This window comes from Hemiscyllium ocellatum, chromosome 14, assembly GCF_020745735.1.
Source record: "Hemiscyllium ocellatum isolate sHemOce1 chromosome 14, sHemOce1.pat.X.cur, whole genome shotgun sequence".
NCBI lineage: Eukaryota > Metazoa > Chordata > Chondrichthyes > Orectolobiformes > Hemiscylliidae > Hemiscyllium > Hemiscyllium ocellatum.
Genome location: NC_083414.1, coordinates 52,288,540 through 52,311,661, shown reverse-complemented (window position 1 = coordinate 52,311,661; position 23,122 = coordinate 52,288,540). Strand labels below are relative to the sequence as shown.

Sequence of the window (23,122 nt, the reverse complement as noted above, 5' to 3'; positions counted from 1 at the left end):
ACAGCATGGAAACAGACCTTTCAGACCAACTAGTCCATGCCAACCATGTTCACCAACTAAGCTAGTTCCATCTGCCTATGTTTGCTTCATATCTCTCCAAACCTTTGCTATTCCTGTACTTATCCAAATGTATTTTAAATGTTGTAACTGTAGCTGCATCCATCACTTCCTCTTGAAGTTCATTCCACACATGAACCACTATCTAAATTTTTAAAAAATTGCCCTCATGTCCTTTTTAAATCATTCTTCTCATTTAAAAAAGTGCCCCCACTAGTATCGAACTCCACCCCACCCTCCACCTTTCTTAAGAAAAAGACCTTTGCTATTCACTCTAGCTGTGCCTCTCATAATTTTAAAAACCTCAACAATGTCACCCCTCAAACGCCAATGCTCCAGCCCATTTTTATAACTCAAACCCTCCATTCCTGCAACATTCTGGTAAATCCTTTCAGAACTCTCTCCAGTTTAGTCATATCTTTCCTATAATAGAGTGACCAGAACTGTATACTGTACTCCAAAGGAAGCTTTATCAACATCCTGTAATATCTCAACATGACATCCCAATTTCCATACTCAAAGGTCTGAGCAATGAAGGCAAACATGCTAAATATCTTCTTAACCACCATGTTTACCTGTGATGCAAATTCAAAGAATTATTTTCCTTCACTCGTAGGTCTTTCAGTTCTCAGATTAATTGTATAAATCCCTGAATTTGTTTGTTTTATCAAATTGTAATACTTCTTCAGTCGTGGAATGGAATGAAAGTATTTCAAGATAATGTCACACATAAGAAAGACTCAGTGATGGAAGAGTTTCCTGGTCATAAGACATAAACAAATTAAAGGAAGAAATATTTCAGTACAACTCAACCTTAACATGAATGGGGAATCAAAGGATATTACTGTAGAGAATCCGCTGAAGAAGTCAGCATGTGTGCACACACCTCAACAATCAGTGTATTTATTATTCAATTTCCCTTAGGGCCATTGAAATGAAGTCAGAAATTCTTATTGCTCAATGCATACCTACAGGGAAAAAAAATCATTCGACAGCAATGAAGAATTGGAATTCTGGATGTTATTCATGCAGCTAACTAAAGACATTGCACCATCAGCCCATAATGAACAAACTTCAAACAACTGTGTAATTGGAAAATTCCAGGTTCTGTCATTATTCGTACCATGTAATTTCCTTACTGGACTTTTGGTATTCCTGATTTAGTGTTGTGAATGCTCATGTATTTTTAACAAACGTAACATTGCTTGATGTGTGCATTACATTTGTTTCTGATGTTGATACACTAACCTCGAACATCATTATCAAGTGCATTAGAATTGCACTTGATAATGTATGTTGGTGTTGGTAAGTCAGAATAAAGTGTGACAGGTTGCACAAAGGGAGTGCCCATTGTAACACAAGATTTTTAATATTTCACACCAATGTGGCATGTCTTTTCCGTGTTCTTTTGACTATTTTTAGAGTGCTTATCAATAAAAATAACAATATTGAACTTCACAGTTGCATGAGTTTACAAATGGTATTCTCTTGTATTCTTGTGCAGATCTTGAAAGCTTCAAAGGAAAATCAAGAAATAACGTGTCTGTCCGAGAGGGGCAAGGAGTTGTGTTGCTTTGTGGCCCTCCACCACATTCTACAGGTATTCATTATTGTATTAATTTGCTGGTAGATTAGTTCAGGGAGTTCAACATTTTGGACATTGTAATATTGTTTGGTGCAGAGGAAGTGTCCAGACCCCAGGTGAGATTTCCCAATTTGTTTCAGTTCCAGATGGCTTATCCCAAATTGTTAAATGCTGGACTGAGGAGGGATGAACTGGCTCCTCTTCTCTTTTAAGCCCACCGCCGTTGGTTACCACATGGTTGATTTAAAAACAGAACCTTTCTCTTATGGATACCTTTTGTCCCAGACCAAAATGAACTTGTGTTTTAAAAGGAGTCAAGTTAACTGGACGTTCTTGAGTTCACAAAGAGTGAGTTTATTGATTACTATATGCAAGAGGAATTCGTAATCTGACATACATACACAGAGATTATAAATAAAGAGTGAGTCCAAAAGTGTTAAAGTATTAAAAATAGATGCATGGATCAATCTCTGAATTATTCACTAAGACTTGATAGTTGCATGTTGTAGCCATAAAATGCACCTGAATGATTGCATTAACATTGATAATTAAATCATTGGTTTCATGATGCTTAATTTTACCTGTTGGCTTGAGATTTTTAAATTCTAGTTCCTTTTGACATCTGGTCAACTTTACTCCTTTTAAACCGCAAGTTCGTTTTGGTCTGGGACAGAGGTATCCACAAGGGAAAGGATCCGTTTTTAAATCAAACATGTAGCAACCAACAGGGTGGGCATAAAAGAGAAGAGGACCCAGTTCATCTGTCTTCAATCAAGCATTTAATAATTCTAATATCCAGGATGGGGAAGACTCCTTTTGTTGCCCTGTTTCCTTTTGTCTGGTTTGCAGCACTTGGACTGAAAGGTCTTACTTTACCTGAAGCACAGGTGACAATTGCACATTCTTCAACTGTAACTTTTTCAGCTCTTTCATGCTCAAACCCAGACTGGTACAAACGTGAACGGTCAATCTCACTAGCATCTTCCAGTGGAGTTGAAACTTCTTTTAAATCCTTGTCCTCGTGTATTCTTGAAGTGAAAGCACAAAATGTGTTTGCAGTTTGGAACATGATCTGTACATTGTGGCTCACTGTTCAGCTAGAGACCATCAGCTTCTCGGTATCTGTGTGATCATAAACGATCACAGTCCAACCTGTTTTAACTTGCCATTTCCTCCCTTTGATGGATTATTGTTTGATGTAAAGTTCTGGGGTCCCTCTTTCCAGACAGCCAACGAGTTTCCCTCTCCAGTCAATTTTGTCTTTATCAGCCTGCTTTTAAGAAGAAAAAGAACACATGTTGAAATTAGAAGTTTAAAATGTCCACAGTATATCTGGGTTCTGACACACAGTCATGGAAATGGTATAGTTCTGGAATTTGGGTACTGGAAGTTTGATATAAATCAGTAATGTCAGACATTCCTATTCTAATGCACTTGATAAATTCCAATACAAGTGATATACAAATGTGAATAATTGTAGGACGATAAAGCCCCATGCCAATAATTCGTACCTTGTGCTATAATTGTACACAATTGAAGTTAATCTTGTAGAACAGATGTCTAACTTCTGAAGTCAAAAAGTGGTTGAGTTCAGAGGCATGAATATGTTTGTAATCTTGGTATGTTGAATTGATTGGTCAGAGAAAATTCATCTGTCCTACTGCATTTGACCAATTTCTATTCAAGACCTGTTTTAATTCTGTGGTTTCAGAAATGGTTTTCCTAAAATGATTATAGCCATCCTTATGCATCAGTGGAATGTCAATGGGAAGTTGAGAAAAAGACAAGGACCTCCAAATGAGGTTACAACAAAGGAAAGAATGACCAATGAGGAAATTTCCTTTCTAAACAGGCTCAGTCTTATGTGGATTTTTTAAGAACCAGGAACATACTGTCTGTGTCCTGTACAGATAAAAGAGTGACCTTTCTTGATTACTCCACTCCTTCAATGATGGTTCAGATAGGGCCTGCTTACAGCAGCCACAGTACATTAGGGAAGAATACAGTACATCAAAGGAACTGCATGTCCAATTGTTATCTGAACAGCAAACAACCCCTAAGGCACAAATAACACATTTACTTCCAAATAATAGGCTTTATATGTGGTTTTATTGTGCACATCAGTATTGTTCAAATCCTGCTATATCTATGTCAGTGACCTGTGTGTTCCTCTTAGTTGTTATGTGCTGTGGTGATATTTGTCAGAAATGCCAGTCGTGGTTTGTAGCTCTGCAGTACCATAATTTTCTCCTGACTGATGTTCAAGTCAGTTGAGATCTGGAAAGGCTCCTGAATAGGTTGCTTTGACACTGCAGGTCATAGTCTGTTTGGTCCTGTATCCTGACATTTGTATAAGTGGGTATTGAAGAGGCCTGGCTCATATCAGGTACCTTGAAGAAAGAAGGCTGCACAGCAAAATTGGGATTTGTTTGGTCCTGGACAGAATACAGACCAAATGGTATTAGGTAATTCCCAAAGATTGTGAAAAGAGTCAACCTGAAATCTTTAGAGGCCATCTTCAGTTATCTCTGTATGACTTGACAGTAATTGGGTCAAAACATCCTCGGGAAGTGCTCATATAGTGTCAGGAGGGCAGCGTGAAAATATGGCTCACAAATAGTAATGGCTTTGTGCCAATGCCTTTTCTGGTATTGACACTAAAATTGGCATTGAATTTGTGTTGAGCTCTGCAAGCTGTCTCAAGTACTCTGAGATGTTCCTCAGTGCTTTATCAGAGAATGCTCCTGCCCCATAATGGTAGAGCTATAACTCAAAGTTCACAGGTGCTTGAGCCAAGATCAGACTTCAGGCAACAGAAGTGTCTCTCTGACTGTTTCAATAGTGCAATGGCACCATCAGACTTTCAGGCCAATGATTGTTTGAGCCAACAGTGCAGCACTCGTTTAGTGTAACAAAGTTATTCAATTGCTGAAAACAGAGAGGTGGAGCTCAGTGCCCAAGAATCTAAAAAATCATTTCAGATCTCATGAATGCGGTAGTGCTCAAAGGTTGTTAATTTGTCACCATCTGTGCACTGAAGTCAGCATTTTTCTGACTGGACCCTGCTCATTACAAATCCAATAATCAGGGATGAATAATAGCGATTAGAGAAACAAAGAAACCAAACTGGCCCTAAAACTGGACTTAGTTTGAAATTTTGTCTTCCAAGGCTAAGAATCAAAATTTTGGATATCTGAATATAAATATATGCAAATAAATTGCAAGAGCAGTGAGATTCTGCAGCAATGTTTTACAACAAATTTCTAAAAATGACTTCTGAAGAGATAGATGCATTGTGTGAAACCTCATTTATATTTAATAAGGCCTGTTAATAAAACAATTCATTCTGGGAGAATTTTCTTGTACATTCTTGCCTAACATAATCAATTGCATATATTATGTGGAAAGAATAGCATCTTATAATTAGCTTTCATGTGCTTTTAATTAACATTTGCTGTTTTTGAACCTTCCTTTTAAAAAAATTCCTTTTAAAGTTATCATTGATATTGATACAAGTTAGAATTTTGAAGGAAACTAATTACTCTCCGTGATATCTCTCCGTTGTAAATTAATTGGATTCTATTATGGTACTTCTTTCTAAAGGTAATAAATGTAATGTGAAAAACACGTGTTTTCAAGGTATGTTTTACACCGACATAAATATCAAATATTGCAAATTGGAAATTTACTGTAACACCCATTAACTAACTTGAGAAATAGGTTAAGTCAACAAACATGAGTTGGAATAGTGAGGACATTTGTATGGTGAGTTTGAATGTAAAGGAATATGCGGATGAGTGAATGAAAGGGCGTTAAATGGGTGCTGGTGTGAGGACATTATGGCTTTAAGAGGTGTACTTTATCCTTTTTGTTGAAGAGAGGTGTCAAGATAGAAGAACAGAAACAGCCTGAATGGGTGAGATCAATCTCCCTAAGAACCTAGATTTTTAGTTTGAGTTTCTTTAGTAGTTGTTGTGGGAGTCTTGAAACTGGATGTGGAAGCTGTTTTTCCTCTCTGTTATAATCAAAAACTGGGGTTCTCTTCCTGCTGCTAGAATTGTATGTGAGGCAATCTATTTTATTGAATTTGCCTTTGCCAAGTTATGTTTACGGTATGCCACCAAATTGAAACAGTTGCAGTTTAGTAGTTAGATAATGTATTATTCTATTAACTTTTCCAATATAGTTAAATTATTCAAAATTTCTCTTGTTGTATTTTAACTATAGTGTGTGAATAACATAGATTTTGCTTCAAGACATGTAATTTGACCAATTGAATTGCATCCACAACACAGTGGCTGGAACTCATCTTGAAAATAAGATAAACCTAGGGTCTAGGCTGTCGTCTTAATATATTTTGAGTGAGAATGGTCTGATCCATAACATCAGGATAGGTTAATGAGGTGGGTAAGGAGTCTGTGGTTTTGAAGGATAAGTAATTAAATGGGTAAGGTGGGTAAGTGGGTGGTGAGAGGGAAGTTGGGATGTCAGTGAGGTGTGCCACAGGATGGTGAGAGAGTGGGTAGGGGATAGGTTGAAGGTGGGTAACTGAATGAAATATGTATCTGTGTCAGGTCAATGTGTGGGTAACAAGCAATGGGGAGTGGTTAGGTTGTTGAGGAGTGTAGTCGTGCTGTGAGGAGAACTAGCTGGGTCAGGTTGGGGTGGGTGGTCATGATGATAAATGAGATTCATTGAGGGGAAGGTCAATTGAAAGTGCATAGACAATTGAATTGGGAGAGAATTTTAGTGGGAGAAAAATAGAGAATGAAGGAGAGTTGAGTAAGGGAAGAAGATATTGGGGAATGATGCAAGGACCTATTCAAAAATGATTGAGCACAGTAGGAGTGGAGAGGGCACACAAGATCAGATGGTTGTAAATATGAATTGGGGATTATCTGAAGGGAGCCTTTAAGAGTTTACAGGAGAGCAGTGAATGCAAGTAACAGAATATGATGAATATTGAAAGGAGGTTGAATGAGAAATCAAATAAGTCAGAAGTTGAGTGAGGACATTGGCAAAGGTACCTTGATAAAGAAACATTTGATGGTTCATGGTAAGGAATAGGAAAGAAGGGATTAAGAGACAAAACAATGATGGATCAAGAAAGATGCATGTGTTTTGCCCCTATCTTTTCCAAAAAGTTGAAACAGTTCTCAAGAAACAGCAGATTTTTGTTGCTGGACTGTGTAGATGTGAGATTTCTTAATAGTAACCAGTAATATTAAGCTATAACCAGTAATATGGGTAAGAATAAGAATTTGGCATTTTTGACTTCTGTTGAAAGAACTTTTTGAATTCTGATAGTAGCCTGATTACTCTCTTTAGAAAGTGACCGGCAGAGATCTGTAGAGTGTTAAATTGCCTTCCTAACTTAGCTATAGCCAGGGATTCCAGCATATGTAAAACTGATATACTGGAGATCCAGAACAACAGATTGTCGAGGTAGTTATACTCTTGTATTTGGTTACAAGAAATTAATATATACCAATTGAGGCGTGGACAGTTATTTAAATCAAATCATTTGAATTGATTAGGTTTATATCATGCATAAAATAAGAGTACAATTAACCCATCACTACATAGGTATGCCTATCTAATTTTAATGTATAGTTCATATAAAGTCATATAGATTTTATCAGGTCTGATTGCACTATAGACTACAATTTTTCTTTGCGAAATTAATTATGCCTGACTTGAGTGTATCGATCACCTTCCATAATCCAATGCATCCGATATTTCTGTGCCTTCTCTCAAGGTTCAGAGATTCAATGAGCAACAATGCTTGATTTGATTGTGAGCAAATTTTTCCTTTCATACATGGTAAAATTGATTAATGATCAGAGTGCAAACTTAAATTATGCCCTCCCTAAAGCTCGACACATGAACATGCATTTACAAGTAAGTCTGACAAATAAAAAGAAAATACTACAGATATTGGAAAACTGAAATAAGAATAGAAAATGCTGGAGAAATTCAGTCAGCCTGGCAGCATCTGTTGAGAGAGAAGCAGAGTAAATGTTTTGATTCTGATGTGGCTCCTCTTTAGAATAGTTTAGAAAATACAGTTTTACATCAATACCATAGGGTGAAAGTCACAGGCAGAAAGAGAGTTGTTCCGGTGGTCAAGAATTCAAACTAAAAGGATGGAACAGAATGCCATTTTCTAAGTTCTCGTGATATAGCGATGATATCACAATGCTGTCAAGCACAGCAATCCTCAATTTTGTACTCAGTCAGTTGGACTGAAGTTCGTGCTTGATTAAGAGCTCTTCTTTTCAGAGTCTTGAAGTGTTGTTTCTTTTCTGTTCTCTGAAGGAGAGTCCAGTCTTGGCTTGCAGGCATTTAAGAGGTATGAGTGTAACTATTCTACCTAGTTCTGTGATAAACTACAACTTATGATGAAGCTGCTCCTTGAATAAGATTATGTTGTCCTTGATTTTTATTCATAGAGGTCGTAAAAGATACAGACTCTGAAAAGTCTAGGTTGAAGGGTTTAGGGCCAGTTTGACTACTGCCTCAGACAACAGAGTTTTGAGCTTCTGAAAAAAACACTTGTGCAATGAAAGAGGAGTGGCCAGTTCTCCCAGCTCAACTTCACTCTGGTTTGGTTTGGTTTTTGGCAGTAGTGTTGAGAAAGTTACTGGACCCAAAGAAGCAGGTCCAAGCTGGTGCTCTCTTTCTGATGTCTCTCATCTAAGATCTGTGTTTGATTTTACATTTTATGCCAAGGGGTGTTCATGAGGATTGTTGCAAGTATTGGGAAAAACATCATTACGCTGGGATAACCTGTTGGGTTTTCAGATAGTTAAGTTATTCTGCATTTTGTTCTCTTTTGTTTGTGTTTCATTCAGTAATCTTGTAAATAAATTCTGTTTTGTTTATAACTAAGTGGTTTGACCAGCTCCATCGTTCCTGGGATATCCATTGTACAACTGCTTAAAAAAAAACTGGCAAAACTAGACTCTGGGCTACCTTCTTGAAATGTTTTGAGGTGTCTGGCCTGGTCCATAACAAACTTAACAAGAAAGCCATTGTTAAGCAATTTTTGTTTTAACCTAAAGTCAACTGGAGCCAGTATGTCTCTTAAAAATATAAAATCCAGTTTCTCAGAAGTTATACGGCCTTATGTAATCAATAAGTGAATATGCTACTGGTTAACTTTTAATTCAAATTGCCAAAAGAAATTATTCTCTCCAATACAGACATGTCCAAACTTTCATTTTCCATTTTAAATTTTAAAAAAATCAATGCAGTTCTTGTGCTCTTTCGAACAGTTAGCGTTGGGAAGATGGGCTGATTTTCCTCTTTGTAATCAAAAAATTGCAAATCACAAAGAGCAGAGGTTAATGATTTGAGTGCTTGAAACTTAGGAGCTAACACAGCATTATAGTTTGTGTCATCCAGCTCATTCAGGTGAGAGAGAGAATATTTGTGCAATAGCCAGTGAAAAGTACGCTATTTGCCCGATTGCATAACATGCCTTATTATAAAGTTTGCCCAAGCCAATGAGAGGTAATAGTTGGACTTCATTAGTTGATTAAATTATAAATAGAAAATGCAAATTTTAATAAGTTGCAAAAATATTATTTCTTCAAAACAATTCTTGAAATGTTGATGTGTCCACAAAGATAGTATTTATTACTCATTTTAAGCTGTCCATGAAAAGAGAATGCTTGTGGTTCTCTGTCCCCTGCAGTCATGCTCCCATAAAGATATTTGCATGGGGATGCTCGGAGTTTGATTGAATGATAAAAGGGAAAGATGATATATATCTCAAGTCAGGATGCTGTATTTCAAACATTGTAAACATCCTCAGGTTCCTCTGAGGAATATTCTGAAAATAAAAGTTGATATTCAGCAAAATACAAATACATTGCCACTGATAAAACCAACAACTCTGACCACGATGTTGGTTAAACTGGGTTGTAGAAGAAGAAAGAGCTGAATAACTGAGATGTGCTTGGAGATGTAATTTCCAAGTTGAGAGCCCTGACAGCTGAAGTCATAACTGTCATGGGTGGCATGGTGGCTCAGTGGTTAACACTGCCACCTCACAGCACTCGGGTCCCAGGTTCGATTACAGCCTCGGGTGACTGTCTATGTGGAGTTTGCACATTCTCCCTGTGTCTGCGTGGGTTTCCTTCAGGTACTCCGGTTTCCTCCCACAGTCCAAAGATGTGCAGGTCAGGTGAATTGGCCATGCTAAATTGCCCATAATGTTAGGTGCATTAGTCAGAGGGAAATGGGTCTGGGTGGGTTACCTTTCAGAGGGTCAGTGTGGACTGGTTAGGCTGAAGGGATTGTTTCCAGACTGTAAGGAATCTAATCGAATCTAAATTGTTTCAAGGAACCTGATAGATACTGAAGGTCACAGACGGTATTATTTTATGGCAGTAGCTCCCAATGATCTGCTGAAATGTTCGCATAATGGTAATTTTACTGGACTAGTCATTTCAATGACTGTCATAATGATCAGCAGACATGGGTCAAATACCGCCGTGACAGGTGGTTAAATATAAATTAATAAGTATCAAATATAAAACTGCTTTCAGTGATGGTGACCATGAAACTATTATCAATTGTCATGACGATCCATCTAGTTCATGAGTGGAGTTGCAGGAAGGAAATCTGCCATCCTTTTCTAGTGTGACCTCCATGCAACTCCAGACCTACAAGAATCTAACTGACTCTTAACTGGCCTCTGAAAGACCTCAGCAATCCACTCAGTTCAAACATAATCAGCAATCAGCAATAAATGTTGAATGATGCCCACATTTCATGAAATAAATACTTTTTAAAGCAAGTATATTCATTTCAACTTCATAGAGAGCCCTTGTTATTGACAAGCCTGTGCTTAACTAAAACGTCATGGACAACTCCATATTTACTACAAATTATTGAAGGTTCAACATATGCCAGCCTCTCATAATTGATTTGAAAATGAAATAAAAAAGCCTTTAAACAAAATTCACCATAATAGGACAAAAGCTTTCCTCCATTTGCAGAGAGCTCATTCTGAAAAACTTTTTTTCTGCTCTGTTGATATTCTCAAATTGTGTGGGTTTTGGGGGTTCTGTATTATGAATAAAATGAAAGGAGACGGTGTTCATAACCAGAAAGCAGTATACTGCCTGTTAAGTGACAATGGCAACACATCTAATGTATTACAGATACTTCATTGAATGATTTATGACATTTTGTCATTCTGGAATTTAGCCAAAAATGTCTTGTAGGGAATAATTACTTAAAAATGCAAATTAAGTCAGAGCATATTTTAATTCCACTGATGGTCTTAGTGTTAGGAATTTTAGTTGTGACGAATAGTTTGAATCATACTGCACAAATGAAGCTTTAACAAGAATTGTTTTTGAAACTAATATTGTGTTGTATTGGTGAGCTGTATTAATTTCAAATCTGATACTTCAAATGTTATCAGCTAGCAGGTTCTGCAATTAAAATAGAAGATACTCCATTCTATTAAGTTCATATTTACTCATTAGTAAGATGACAGATAAAGAAGTTAAGTTTTGATCTCAAAATATTTGAAATTTCAATGCAAATTTAGTAGTAGTCGATGTACCTTTTAGGTAATAGACAATGAAACACTGTCCTTCTGCAGTCTTAAATTTTAAACGCATCTGTGTGGTTTTTTTTCTTCATGAGAACCACAGAAATGTACGTCATGAGATGATTCAAATATTATATTTCCATTTGAAGACAGGGCAGGAAGTTTCACGGAGCTACTCCTCTCTGCCACTGTCATATCCCTGGAACTATGCCACAATTCCTTGCTTATGATTTTATGTAGGGTTTTTACTACACTTGTGGTTAAGCTGCAACAACAGAATATGAACAGCCCATGCAAACCCCTGCCAATAATGCTCTCATATATATTTATATGCACAATTAACTATAATTAGATATTAGATATAGATCATCTCCATAGGCCTTTTGGCCTTTGATTTTAATATTATATGAACTCTCAGGTTAAAACACGGTCCCAAACACATTTCCAACTGAATTGTTGTTTACAAGATGTTACTTTCGAGGTTTAACTAATAATGAGTTAATTTGCACCATACTAATTAACTTAGACTTTGATAATATGACTGAAAAATGGACATGGCATATTTGTATTCATTAGCTACTGTGAACCTTGAGGTATTTAAGTAATTGATAGGGATTTGCCAAAATAGGCAGTAATAAATTTGCCTGTCACATCTTGTGCCAGCAGATTTTTTTTTTAAAAAACGGCTTCCTTGTTAATACTTTCACAGTATTCTAGGAGTAATGGTAACATTGCATTGAATTCTAACATGACTCATTATTTCCAAATCCTGGCAATTCCATCAGCTGAGCGACAGGAGCACTTGATATGGAAGAATGCATCTGTACAAGAGATTATTTTTTGCCTCTCCAAAATGGCTACAGTTGATCTTGCAGAAAGGAAAAACAGGCAAGATGAACTGGAGATGCCACATAGAGTTCCTTTGAGAAAGTTTTTTCTTCCCAATTTTAAATGCCGAATTTTAAATATTTCACCAAGACATTTGTCTGTATCTCTGCCACTTCAAAAGACTGAGACAGCACTTCAGGAACTGCAAGTTCAATTTCAAATTGTGCATTGAGAAATGTATCACTTTCCCTTTATTGCTGGAATGAAATATTTTGAAACTCCATCCTTCACAGTGCTGTGGGTATACATTCACCGCACAAACTGCAGCACTTCAAGAAAATGGTTCACTGTCAGCTTCTCAAAGACAATTCGAAATGGGCAATCAATGCCAACCTCACCAGCACAACAACACCCAATGGATGCTTACATTTCAAAATGATCCCAGTGAATAAAGCTGATTTTGTTTTTCTAAAGCATAGAGTTGGGTTAAAAAGCTGCTATCTATTTAAAGGCATGATGGTAACACGTAGTTAGAGAAGATGTGAGAAAACTTATGGAGGAGAACAGCTGCTTCATTCCTCACACCTAAGACATGCTACTCAAATCAGCAGTAAAAGTTAAGCACTGTACAAATTATAAATTGTCCTTTCTAAGTTGTGAAGAAAACAGCTCAACAGCAATAAAGATCCTGACAATAATTTCACTTAACTCGATGGCAGAGTAGATAAGCACATCCTGCTTATACCTCTGAGACTTAGGTTTAAGTTCAGCTCAAAATAATCATCTGAAAGTTTCCTGTCTGTAGTGATTTCGTAAAAATAAGAATATCATAAACCACGTGTTTCAGCAGTTTGATCCCATCATGAGTTTAATACTAATTTGGTTTTTCTACTTTAATTGCATTTGACATCTGTCAGTTTTTCATCAAGGACACGGATCATCAAAATTGGGTCGTTCTTCAGTATATTAATGGGTCGTAGTTCACTTCACTCATTTTTTTTTCATTTATCATGTCCATTCTTATTAGCCAAAAAAAACCCTCTTCAAGATAATTTTGTTGATTTTGCACTGAGTTCTGTAGCACCAGACGCACAAACACTTAGTAGACTAAAGTGTTTATGCGAATCATACATGGCGCAAACTAGAATTTCATAAGGTTTATTTTGGTGAAAGACTGGTACTATGGATCTCTGGTGCACAAAAAAAGCTAAAAGCAATGAAATAAGGAAGTTAGTAATGAGTAGGTAACTGCCATCATGTGATGATGTCCACCTATTAGAGCACAAATGTCAGGTAGTGTGGCCAAGTGGTCTAAGGCGCTGGATTTAGCTTCGAATCCCAACACTGCCACTTGTGCTGACTGACTATTCATGGTCAGCATGGTGGCACAGTGGTTAGCACTGCTGCCTCACAGCGTCAAAGACCTGAGTTTGATTCCCACTTCAGACAACTGTCTGTGTGGAATTTGCACATTCTCCCCATGTCTGTGTGGGTTGCCTCTGGGTGATCCGGTTTCCTCCCACAGTCCAACGATGTGCAGGTTAGCTGGATTGGTCATGCTAAATTGCCCACAGTGTTAGGTACATTCATCAGAGGTGAATAAAGCATAGAGGAATGGGTCTCACTGGGTTATTATTTAGCGGAACGGTGTGGACTTGTTGGGCCAAATGGCCCATTTTCATACTTGCGGGAATCTAATCTAAGTAAGCTTACTGGTCCTGAGAGGAACTGGGTGTGAATGGTGCTTTCAGGGTGTCTGTAAATTATTGATCTTGTGCTAAGTCCGTGTAACTGACATTAATGTATACTTGCTTCTCACATTGAGTCTGATGTCTCACAAGAGACCATCATGTATATCAGATGTAATGCAAATAGCTATTAAATAATACATAATCAACCTATTTACTGAGCCAACCCCTGCTGAAGATTTTCTGTCAGCATTCTTACCCCAGAAGGATTTCCTCAGAAATGAACATCAGTAAGCAGGTTTGATGGCAGTGAATCTACACAAGATTTCTCAGTGACAAAAGTGTATTACACTGACAGTTTGGAGCCACAACATTGCATTAAGAACGTCTGACAAGTTTCATTAGTTGATGTTTTTTAACAGATTAAACTAATTGCATGAATTTGCATTCAGCAGGATGTAAAAGATTTTTTTTTAAATCTCAGAATATTTCCATACTTTGCTTTGAAATAGATACTTTGGGTTTTGGAACCTAAATAGTTTGTTTATTTTTAAGCATAAAGTCTTAGATATTAATAAATTAGGTATTAATCTCTAGTGGTGCTATTCTCAGATAATCTGAAATAGAGTTGTGATGTTTAGCTGCTAAGAAGGAAGTTGTTTCCAACTTAATTTGTCAATTATCTGAACATGTATCTTTCTTTGGTTTCACCTATCTCCCCTTGTGATTTTCCAAGCCCATTTTGCCCATGAGTCCTACTTGATGCTATTCCACTTAAATCAGTAGACACATGAATTCCTTTGCTGGTCATGGCATGAGCTGATAGTATGAATGATTCACTCTCTTCAGGTGTTATCCATCTCTCTCTTAAAATGACTGTCAACATTGATGTATCTTAAATATTTTGTTTGTCATGTGCGGTTGTTGTATTTTGGCATGCAAGCCTTTAAAATCTTTTTCAGCAATCACAATGACAAACGTGGTATCTAAAGGTTGATTGCCTGTCCATAACCTGTGCAGGAGGTTGAGAGGGAACAGTGGTATTACATCTTACCTGAAAATCCCAGTCCCTGTTCCTGTGACCCTTGTAAATTTCTGCCAATCTGCAACTTCCATTTCCTCACCAAGGCCTTTGAAAATGTTATCTTGCCTATAAGTCTGTGTTTTGATCCATCCAACCAGGTATCCCCTGCCGAAGTACTGAAATGGCTCTTGTCAAGATCATAAAGAGCTAGTTATGTGTGTATGACAAAGATCAGTAATTCCTCCTTGTCAGCCTGTCTGCAGACTTGGATGCAGCTGACCACAATACTCTTCTCCAGTGTCTTTCTCTTTTGTCCAGCTGACCACGACTGCAGACACATGCTTCCACTATTAGCAATCTCATTGTAACCAGAATATTTTTCTTCCCACTCCAATTACCTCTGACGTTCAACAACAATCAATCCTTTCATTTTGATTTTGTTTCTAAATCTATGTTTTCATTGAATCACAGAATGATTCGAGCATGAAAGGAAGAAATTCAACCTATCAGAAAGAGCAACCAAGTGAGCTAACTACTCTGTTCTCTCCCCCTAAACATTGAAATCTATGTATAAACCTCCACCATGTACTCAGGCATTGCATTTCCAGATCGCAAGCACTTCCTGTATAAAACAATTTTTCTTCACGTTGGCATTTAACTTCTGTCAGTGTTCTCTAGTTCTTGACTGTTTCACGCGGGCAACGGTCTATCCTATTTATATTCCTCTTGATTCTGTGTATCTCTATTAAATCATTTCACAACCTCCTCTTTTCTAATGACAACAACCCTGGTTTCCCTGAAGTTTCTATGAAGAAGCTGCAAAGGTTATTAGTGAGGTGGATATCCTTTGATATGGGAAGACATCTATCTGGTCCACTTCTCAGAATAATTAAATTCGACCTGGGAAAGTGAAACATTGTTCCAAGTAACCAGCTTGCTCAAAATGTTAATGATTCCCACAGAGACCAATAACCTTTAAGAAGAGATATGAATTTCCCAGAGAAAGGGTTTCACATTTTAAGATTGTTTACTGGAACAAAGAAAGAAAAGTCAGCATTGACAAAGCATTCATAGAAGCATGGAATCATGTGGTACTCAATGGGCCCTTCAGTGCATTAAGGCTGTATCACAAAAAGCATATTACTACTTACACTGGTCCCATTTGCCTGCACAAGGCTCATAACCATAAATGTTCTGACACTTCAAGTGCTCATCCAGGTACTTTTTTAAAGGTTGTGAAGTTTCCCACTTGAACTACTCTACCAGGCCATGCAATCCACCACCACCTGGGTATAAAGCTTCCTTTTACTCAAATCCCTTCTAAAACCTCTGCCTTTCACTTGAAGAAATATAGCTCCTCATCATTGACTCTTCACGGAACAGCAGCTTTTTATTCACCGTGTTTGTCCCCTCTTGTACACCTTTGTCAGGTTCCCCTCAATGAAAGCAAAAAACATGATTTCACCATCAATTAGTTAGACAAAAATACTTTACAATTCATTTAATAATTACACCACACTCTCAACATTGTAGTCCAAGTCTGAAATTGCTACCATTTGTTCATCATGAGCTCTTCTCTTCATTAGACAATAATGGGATTTTCAGTCCTTCAATCCCTTCACTTAATCCCATGAGCATCATCGAACTGAATTTAGTAGAAGCACCATCCTGTGACTTCTTAGTCTTCAAGCATCTATAAGTCCCATCTTTTCAACAACATTACATCTTGCAGTTTAAGATGACACTGCTGCATAAAGTTCTCAGTTTTGAATCTTGCCTCCTCAGTATAACCCTTTCAGACAGGATTATTATGATTAGATTAGATTCCCTACAGTGTGGAAACAGGCTCTTCAGCCCAACCAGTCCACACTGACTCTCCGAAGAGTGACCCACCCAGACCCCTTTCCCCTCTGACCAATGCACCTAACACTATGGGCAATTTAGCATGGCCAATTCCCCTGACTTGCACATCTTTGGACTGTGGGTGGAAACCAGAGCACCTGGAGGAAACCCACGCAGACACGGGGAGAATGTGCCAAATCCACACAGACAGTCGCCTGAGGCTGGAATCAAACATGGCACCCTGGTGCTGTGAGGCAGCAGTGCTAACCACTGAGCCACCGTGCCGCCCCAGCCACCGTGCTGGGCAGACTTAGATGTAAAGAATTCACTGAACATAGAACATACAACAATACAACACAGAATAGGCCCTTCGGCACTCGATGTTGCGCCGATCTGTGAACTATTCTCAGCTCGTCCCCCCCATCATCATCCATATGCTTATCTAAGGATTGTTTAAATCTCTCTAATGTGGCTGAGTTGACTAAATTAGCAGATAGGGCATTCCATGCCCTTACCACTCTTTGCGTAAAGAACCTGCCTCTGACATCTGTCTTAAATCTATCACCGCTCAATTTGTAGTTATGCCCTCTCATACACGCTGACTTCATCATCCTAGGAAAAAGACTTTCACTGTCCACCCTATCTAATTCTCTGATCATCTTGTATGTCTCAATCAAATCCCCCCTTAGTCTTCTTCTTTCCAATGAGAGCAGACCCAAGTCTCTCAGCCATTCCTCATAAGACCTTCCCTCCAGACCAGGCAACATCCTGGCAAATCTCCCTTGCACCCCCTCCAATGTCCCCACACCCCTCCCACAATGGGGCGACCAGAACTGTACACAATATTCCAAGTGTGGCTGCGCCAGTGTTTTGTACAGTTGCAGCATGATATTGCGATTCCGGTACTCAATCCCTCTACAAATGAAACCTAACACACCGTATGCCTTCTTAACAGCACTATCCACGGAACCTGGAGTCTTTGTGAAGTTACAGTCAATAAAAGTGCTGGTGGATGAGGGTCTAAGTTTTCCAAGCCATCAGAATTTTAGCCAGTGACCAGTGTTGAGCTGGAGTGGACAAGGTTAGAAGTCACATCACATCAGGTTATAGTCCAACAGGTTTACTTGAAATCACAAGTTTTTGGAGCACTGCTCCTTTGTTGGGTGAAGTAAAATACTTCCATATGTTATCTCATAGTCACCACTACCCAATGGACTACTGCCCACTCTCCACTTACAGGCCTGTGAGGAGGTTTCTGTTTCTTCATCAGGTTCTTTTACTTTTATAGCTTCTTGTCTCAACTTCAGTTTGAGCTAGTGTTTTCAACAGTGGGTCAATTTGTTCAGCTGCTACCAACAAGCTGTCTTTAATTCCACCTTGTGGAAAAAAGATCTTATGTCCGAAAAGACTACAGAGGAACCTTGATTATCTGAAGGACACAGGCAGGGAGTATTTTGTTTGGTTAATCAAACTCCAGATAATCAAATGCCAGATAACATAGTTTAGCTGAGCATTGGGACATTGCAGTCTTGCTGAATAATCTGATATTCAGGTAATCTATTGCCAGATAAGTGAGGTTCCTCTGTGTGTTGAGGTTTTTGAGACTCCCAATGAAGGTTTCCAAAAACCAGACCACAGTTCTCAGATTCCATTGGTGAACCATAGACCACATGACACCTCTGTCATTAAAAATGCCAGGCACTTTGTCCTGCAGTTGCTCAGTCTCCCTGACTTCTGTTGGCTTCTGAGAGATCACTGGCAGTGCCATCACCTTTGGCCCTGCCAGGTCAATTGTCAAGAAGCTTTGTTAATCCTGTCCACAGGCAAACTTAGGTGACTTGTCCCAAGACAAGATGGAATTCCAGATGCACACAGTAAAGGGGAGAGGGAAGTATCCTCCTTCAATCTATTTAGCACCACCGTAGCACTTAACACTCTGTATGGTGGAAGTTCCTGTCTTTTCTGAGCAGCAGAATTTGGATGAAACTGGTCTAAATCAGTGTATTTACTGACTTGAATGCTTCACCTTTAGACACAAGATCTCTAAAACACTAAAACATGTGTTTAACCTCATCTGCGCTCTCAAGAATGCCTTTACAGGGATTCACTGCTGCAATCAGAAGCATAACCTCTTCTGATATGCTCTCTGGGGGACAGGATATGTGCACTTGGGGTAATTCTTCAACTGTGACTGTGATAACCATTTGTTTCTTCACAAATCTATTTAGTGAGCTATGAGATTGGCAAGTTGTTCTGACTGTTGACCAATGTACTTGAATTATTAAAATGGGTTTTTTATCGTGCTTCTGTGACAAAGAGGGTTGTGACTTTTACAAATTGAAATACTTCAGATGTTCTGATCAGATTGTTAGTTGGTTCATTCTCAGGTCAACAAGTTGTCTCAAAATCTATTGGCAATTATTATATTAAGGGTGGCTCTCCATTTAATCAAAGAACTCTGATAGTTCAGGGAACAGCCTGTCAAATTTGTTGAGTCAATCAATCAACTCATGACTGTATTGTAATTCAGCTCCACTTTATCCTCTTTGATCTACAATTTTTTGTGCTGAGATAATGTTGATGAAAAATAAGCCATGAACCTGGACAAAACAAAACTGGGGAAACCATTTGTACTTTACAATATAAAAATTCAAATTGAGAATTCACAAAAAGCTTAGTATAAAGTCTGAAGCATATATTATCAGATGAGATATAATGGCACAGTAGGAAGGTAACTGAGAATGAGAGTAAAATCAGAGTGATCATGGTTTTGAAAGAGCTACTCGATTTGACTTTTAATTCCCTTAGCGTATGTGAATGATTTGGACTTGATCATAGAAAACACAAAATTGAACTTTGTTCATGACAAAATTTGACTGTTTAAATGAGTGTTGCTGTTGTATAGAGTGTGTCAGAAAGCTATTGACAGATGTATGGGCAGTTGGATGGCAGATGCAAGTCAGTTCAAACCAGTTGTGATTGCCGAAAGGTAAAGGAAGAGCTGAGGCACATTTGGATTGATCAATAAAATGAGGGATTCACTTGTAAATGTGTGGTTTAAAAAAAAATTGGGATATATGTATATCTCTAAAGCAAGGCACTTGATTAGTCATTCATTCACAAAGAAAATTTGAAGTATTTGCACAAACCAGGGTGAGAAATCTTATCAGTAATAGTACATAAAATCTACTAAAATTTAAAACCTAAAGAAAATTAAGAAATATCTTGTTTTTGGATCACTATTTGGAAATACAGTTTGATATATCAACAGGAAAAATAATGTAAAAAAAATCCACTGATGCTCCAAGGCAAATTGGGAGCAGTTTCACACCATTATATCTGAATTAAGTTCAAATTAATATTTAACAATGGATTATTTTCATATCTAAATAAATTAGCAAGGGTCAAGTCTCTTATGCATTTAAGGATATAGTACTTGAGATGAAATTGTTTCCAAGTCCAAGTTGAAAAATTCAGAATTCATTAATTTTAGCGAAGCCAATGCTTGAAACAATAAGTTGAAAAAAGTGAGTTAACTATTAAAATTGAAAATGTCTTGTTGATTAAAGAAAAAGGTAAAGATATGTATGCAGTGCTACTTAATTATCCAAAGATACCTGGTGATATTGTGACCCCAATCCAGTGTTGCTGAGGTGTGAGATGAGACAAAAACATTTCCTACCTGAGAATGAGAGCTGAAATACAATTATCAAAGGCATTTTGTAACAGCTTATATTGAACAAAAATATAAGAAAAATATATGCTTTGAACCAGCAATCTCATTCTATAAAACCACTGCTACTGGAAGCTGTGGTGACAGTGTATGAACAAAATAAATGGGATCCAGCAGTAATTCTGCAACAGAATGATGATCTGAGTTCAAGACCTTGATAACTAACTGTGAGCCAAAAAGAGAGCAGGGAGATAGGGATAAATTGGATGGTTTGAAAGTATGGAAGTCCTGGTGATCTATATAAATTTAGTGACAGGTTTTGCTTGATATTGTTTTTCCCATTGAACAAAATCATATCATATATCTTTGACAATGCATCAACCAGGAAATGCTATGAAAGACCTTGTGAAAGACTGATGTCCAGTGAAATTCATCAACACTTTCTGAGTCCTCTATGAAAAGCAGTTCTCATTGATGGTAATATGACAGAATCACTTGTGGTCAAGTACAGATGTGTCATTGCCCTATCCTTTTCTCCAATTTAATTCTTCATCTTGTCAAATATAAGCATCCCAGTAGAGTGGACATTGTCTACAGAATGGACAGGAAAGGTTTCAACCTCAATGGATTGAAATCGAACAATAAAAGGACACTAACATCACTTGTGGAATTTCAGTATGTGTGACAATGTCAACTCTGCAGTCTCAGAAGCAAATTTTGAAGCCTTTCTTAATGCCTTTGCGGAAGCATACTGAAGAACTAATCTGACCCTGAACTTCAAGAAGATTCAAATCCTTTACCCATCCCACACCAGGTCAAGTTCCAGTTCATCCCTCCTTTCAGATCAATGGAGAAATGCTCCAAAACATGTAACATTACCCTCATCTGGGAAGCTAACCCATTTCTAATGCTGACAATGGTGAGACTCAACATCACATCTAATTGGTGAATGTTGCCTTCGGAAGCCTATGGATAAGAGTGTTTGATTGTGAAGTCGGTGCTGTTACCAAGAACATTCTGTATAAGGCAATTATCCTTTCAACTCCAGTATATTTACAAACTTGAACTACATGTAGGTGCTACCTCAAGAGCATTGAGAAGTATCATCAATGCTGTTTAAGATGGAGTGTCTGCAACAGCTGGGAGGACATAATCATCCAAAACAACTCCACTGGGCTGGCCATGTGCTTAGGATGTGTGAGTTCTGACTGTTAAAGTAAATCATTTTCACCCAGCTCAAGATAGGCATTCAGATAAGTGGAGGACAAAGGAGCATTCCAAAGACTCCCTGACGGCTACTCTTAAGATCAGCAACATAAATGTCAATGCATGGGCGATCCTCAGCAGAAACTGACATACAGGAAACTTTGGTTTCTTCGAGAACATCTTTCAGCAAGTGGAAGTATGGAAAACGAATTGGAGAAAGAAACGCCAACTATCTGAAGGCCAAAGACCATATCCACCTCCAGGAAACACCTGGCAAAGGTGAGATTGGAGATGCAGCTATTGAATCAGACTCATCAACCACACATTGACCCACAGAACCTGTGACCAGTCACACCGAATTTCACCGATATTTACAATAGTTTGTGAGTGATTGCCAATGAAAACAGTGAACTGAGACATAGCCATTCTCTTGTGAATTGAGTGACTGTACCAAATTGCAGGTGGAAAAACATCACATCAATGCATTGAAGATCCATCCATAAATCCACAATGTAAAGGAGGTGGTGATGTAGTGCTAATATGATTGGTCTAGTAATCCAGAAACCTAGGATGCTGATTCGGATCACATCATGGCAGCTGATGGAACTTTAAATTTAATTCAAAAATTTGGATTTGAAAGCTAAACTTATTGATCATTACTTGAACCCACAACCTATTGCTGAGCCAAGAGTGTCAGTCAATAGTTACCAGGCATAGAAACATGATAACCAACAAATGCATTGTTCAACAAACTGAACTAATGAAATGTACTTCAATGTTCATTGAAGCATGTGAGCTGAGTTCAACTGATAGCTGTATTTGTTGATAAAATTTACTATTCCCCACAATCATCAGTTGCTGTAAACCTCCATCTGGTTCACTAATGTAAACACATTGTCCGGTTACCATCTCAGAGCTGTTTTCTGGGGGCTTGCCACATGCCATATTGATTGCCACATTTTCTCCATTACAGTAGTACCTGCACTTTACAGTTGAAACGCAGATACTGTTATTATTAAGAAATTTGAGGTGTTCCGAGATAACACTTTTTTTTAAAAACGGGGTAAAGGAATGAATAGTAACACATGGTAACAGTATGCCTTATATGAGTTTGCAAGTTGTGGAATTCAAAACTCAACCAATTTAGAATCTTGAAATCTCATAGAATTTTTAATGTGTGTTCTTCTTTTTTATTATTTCAAAAATATTTGGTTTCAGATTGATTAATTCTCTGACAACTTCTCATTCTGCATTTGGGAGGGACAGATTATGATGAAAAGAGATATGTGTGTATTGTTGTCAAATAATTAGAATTAATCCAATCTCAGAAATCTGCAGTCAGCTGTCTTTGACAGGATCCTATTATTCTGTGGCAGTGACAACCAAAATGCATTGTCAGTGTACTCAACAGGAAAAGTCTGTCTGAAATAATTTACTTGTTAGTTCACGAGCCTTGAACAAAATCAATTCAATCACCAAGTGTATTGGTGGTTAGAACAGCTTATTAGAAATAGCTGATAACCACTGGACTGGATGACTGTACTCTTGCCGGTTGCTTTGGCATTAAATAAAGTGTATGTATAAAGACAATATCGAGACATAAATACTTCACCTGACAAGGTGTACCGTCGTACAAAATATAGGAAAT

The 23,122-nt window shown here is 37.8% G+C and overlaps 1 protein-coding gene across 1 annotated transcript in view; it reads left to right on the top strand.

The window, feature by feature from the left end:
• The window catches only part of LOC132822149 (contactin-4-like), a 1,303,479-nt gene that overhangs the window by 507,893 nt on the left and 772,464 nt on the right, over positions 1–23,122 (top strand). The window contains exon 4 of the mRNA XM_060835221.1: positions 1,562–1,657. Within this exon, the coding sequence (XP_060691204.1) occupies positions 1,562–1,657 (96 nt within the window). The remainder of the gene's footprint in view (positions 1–1,561; positions 1,658–23,122) is intronic.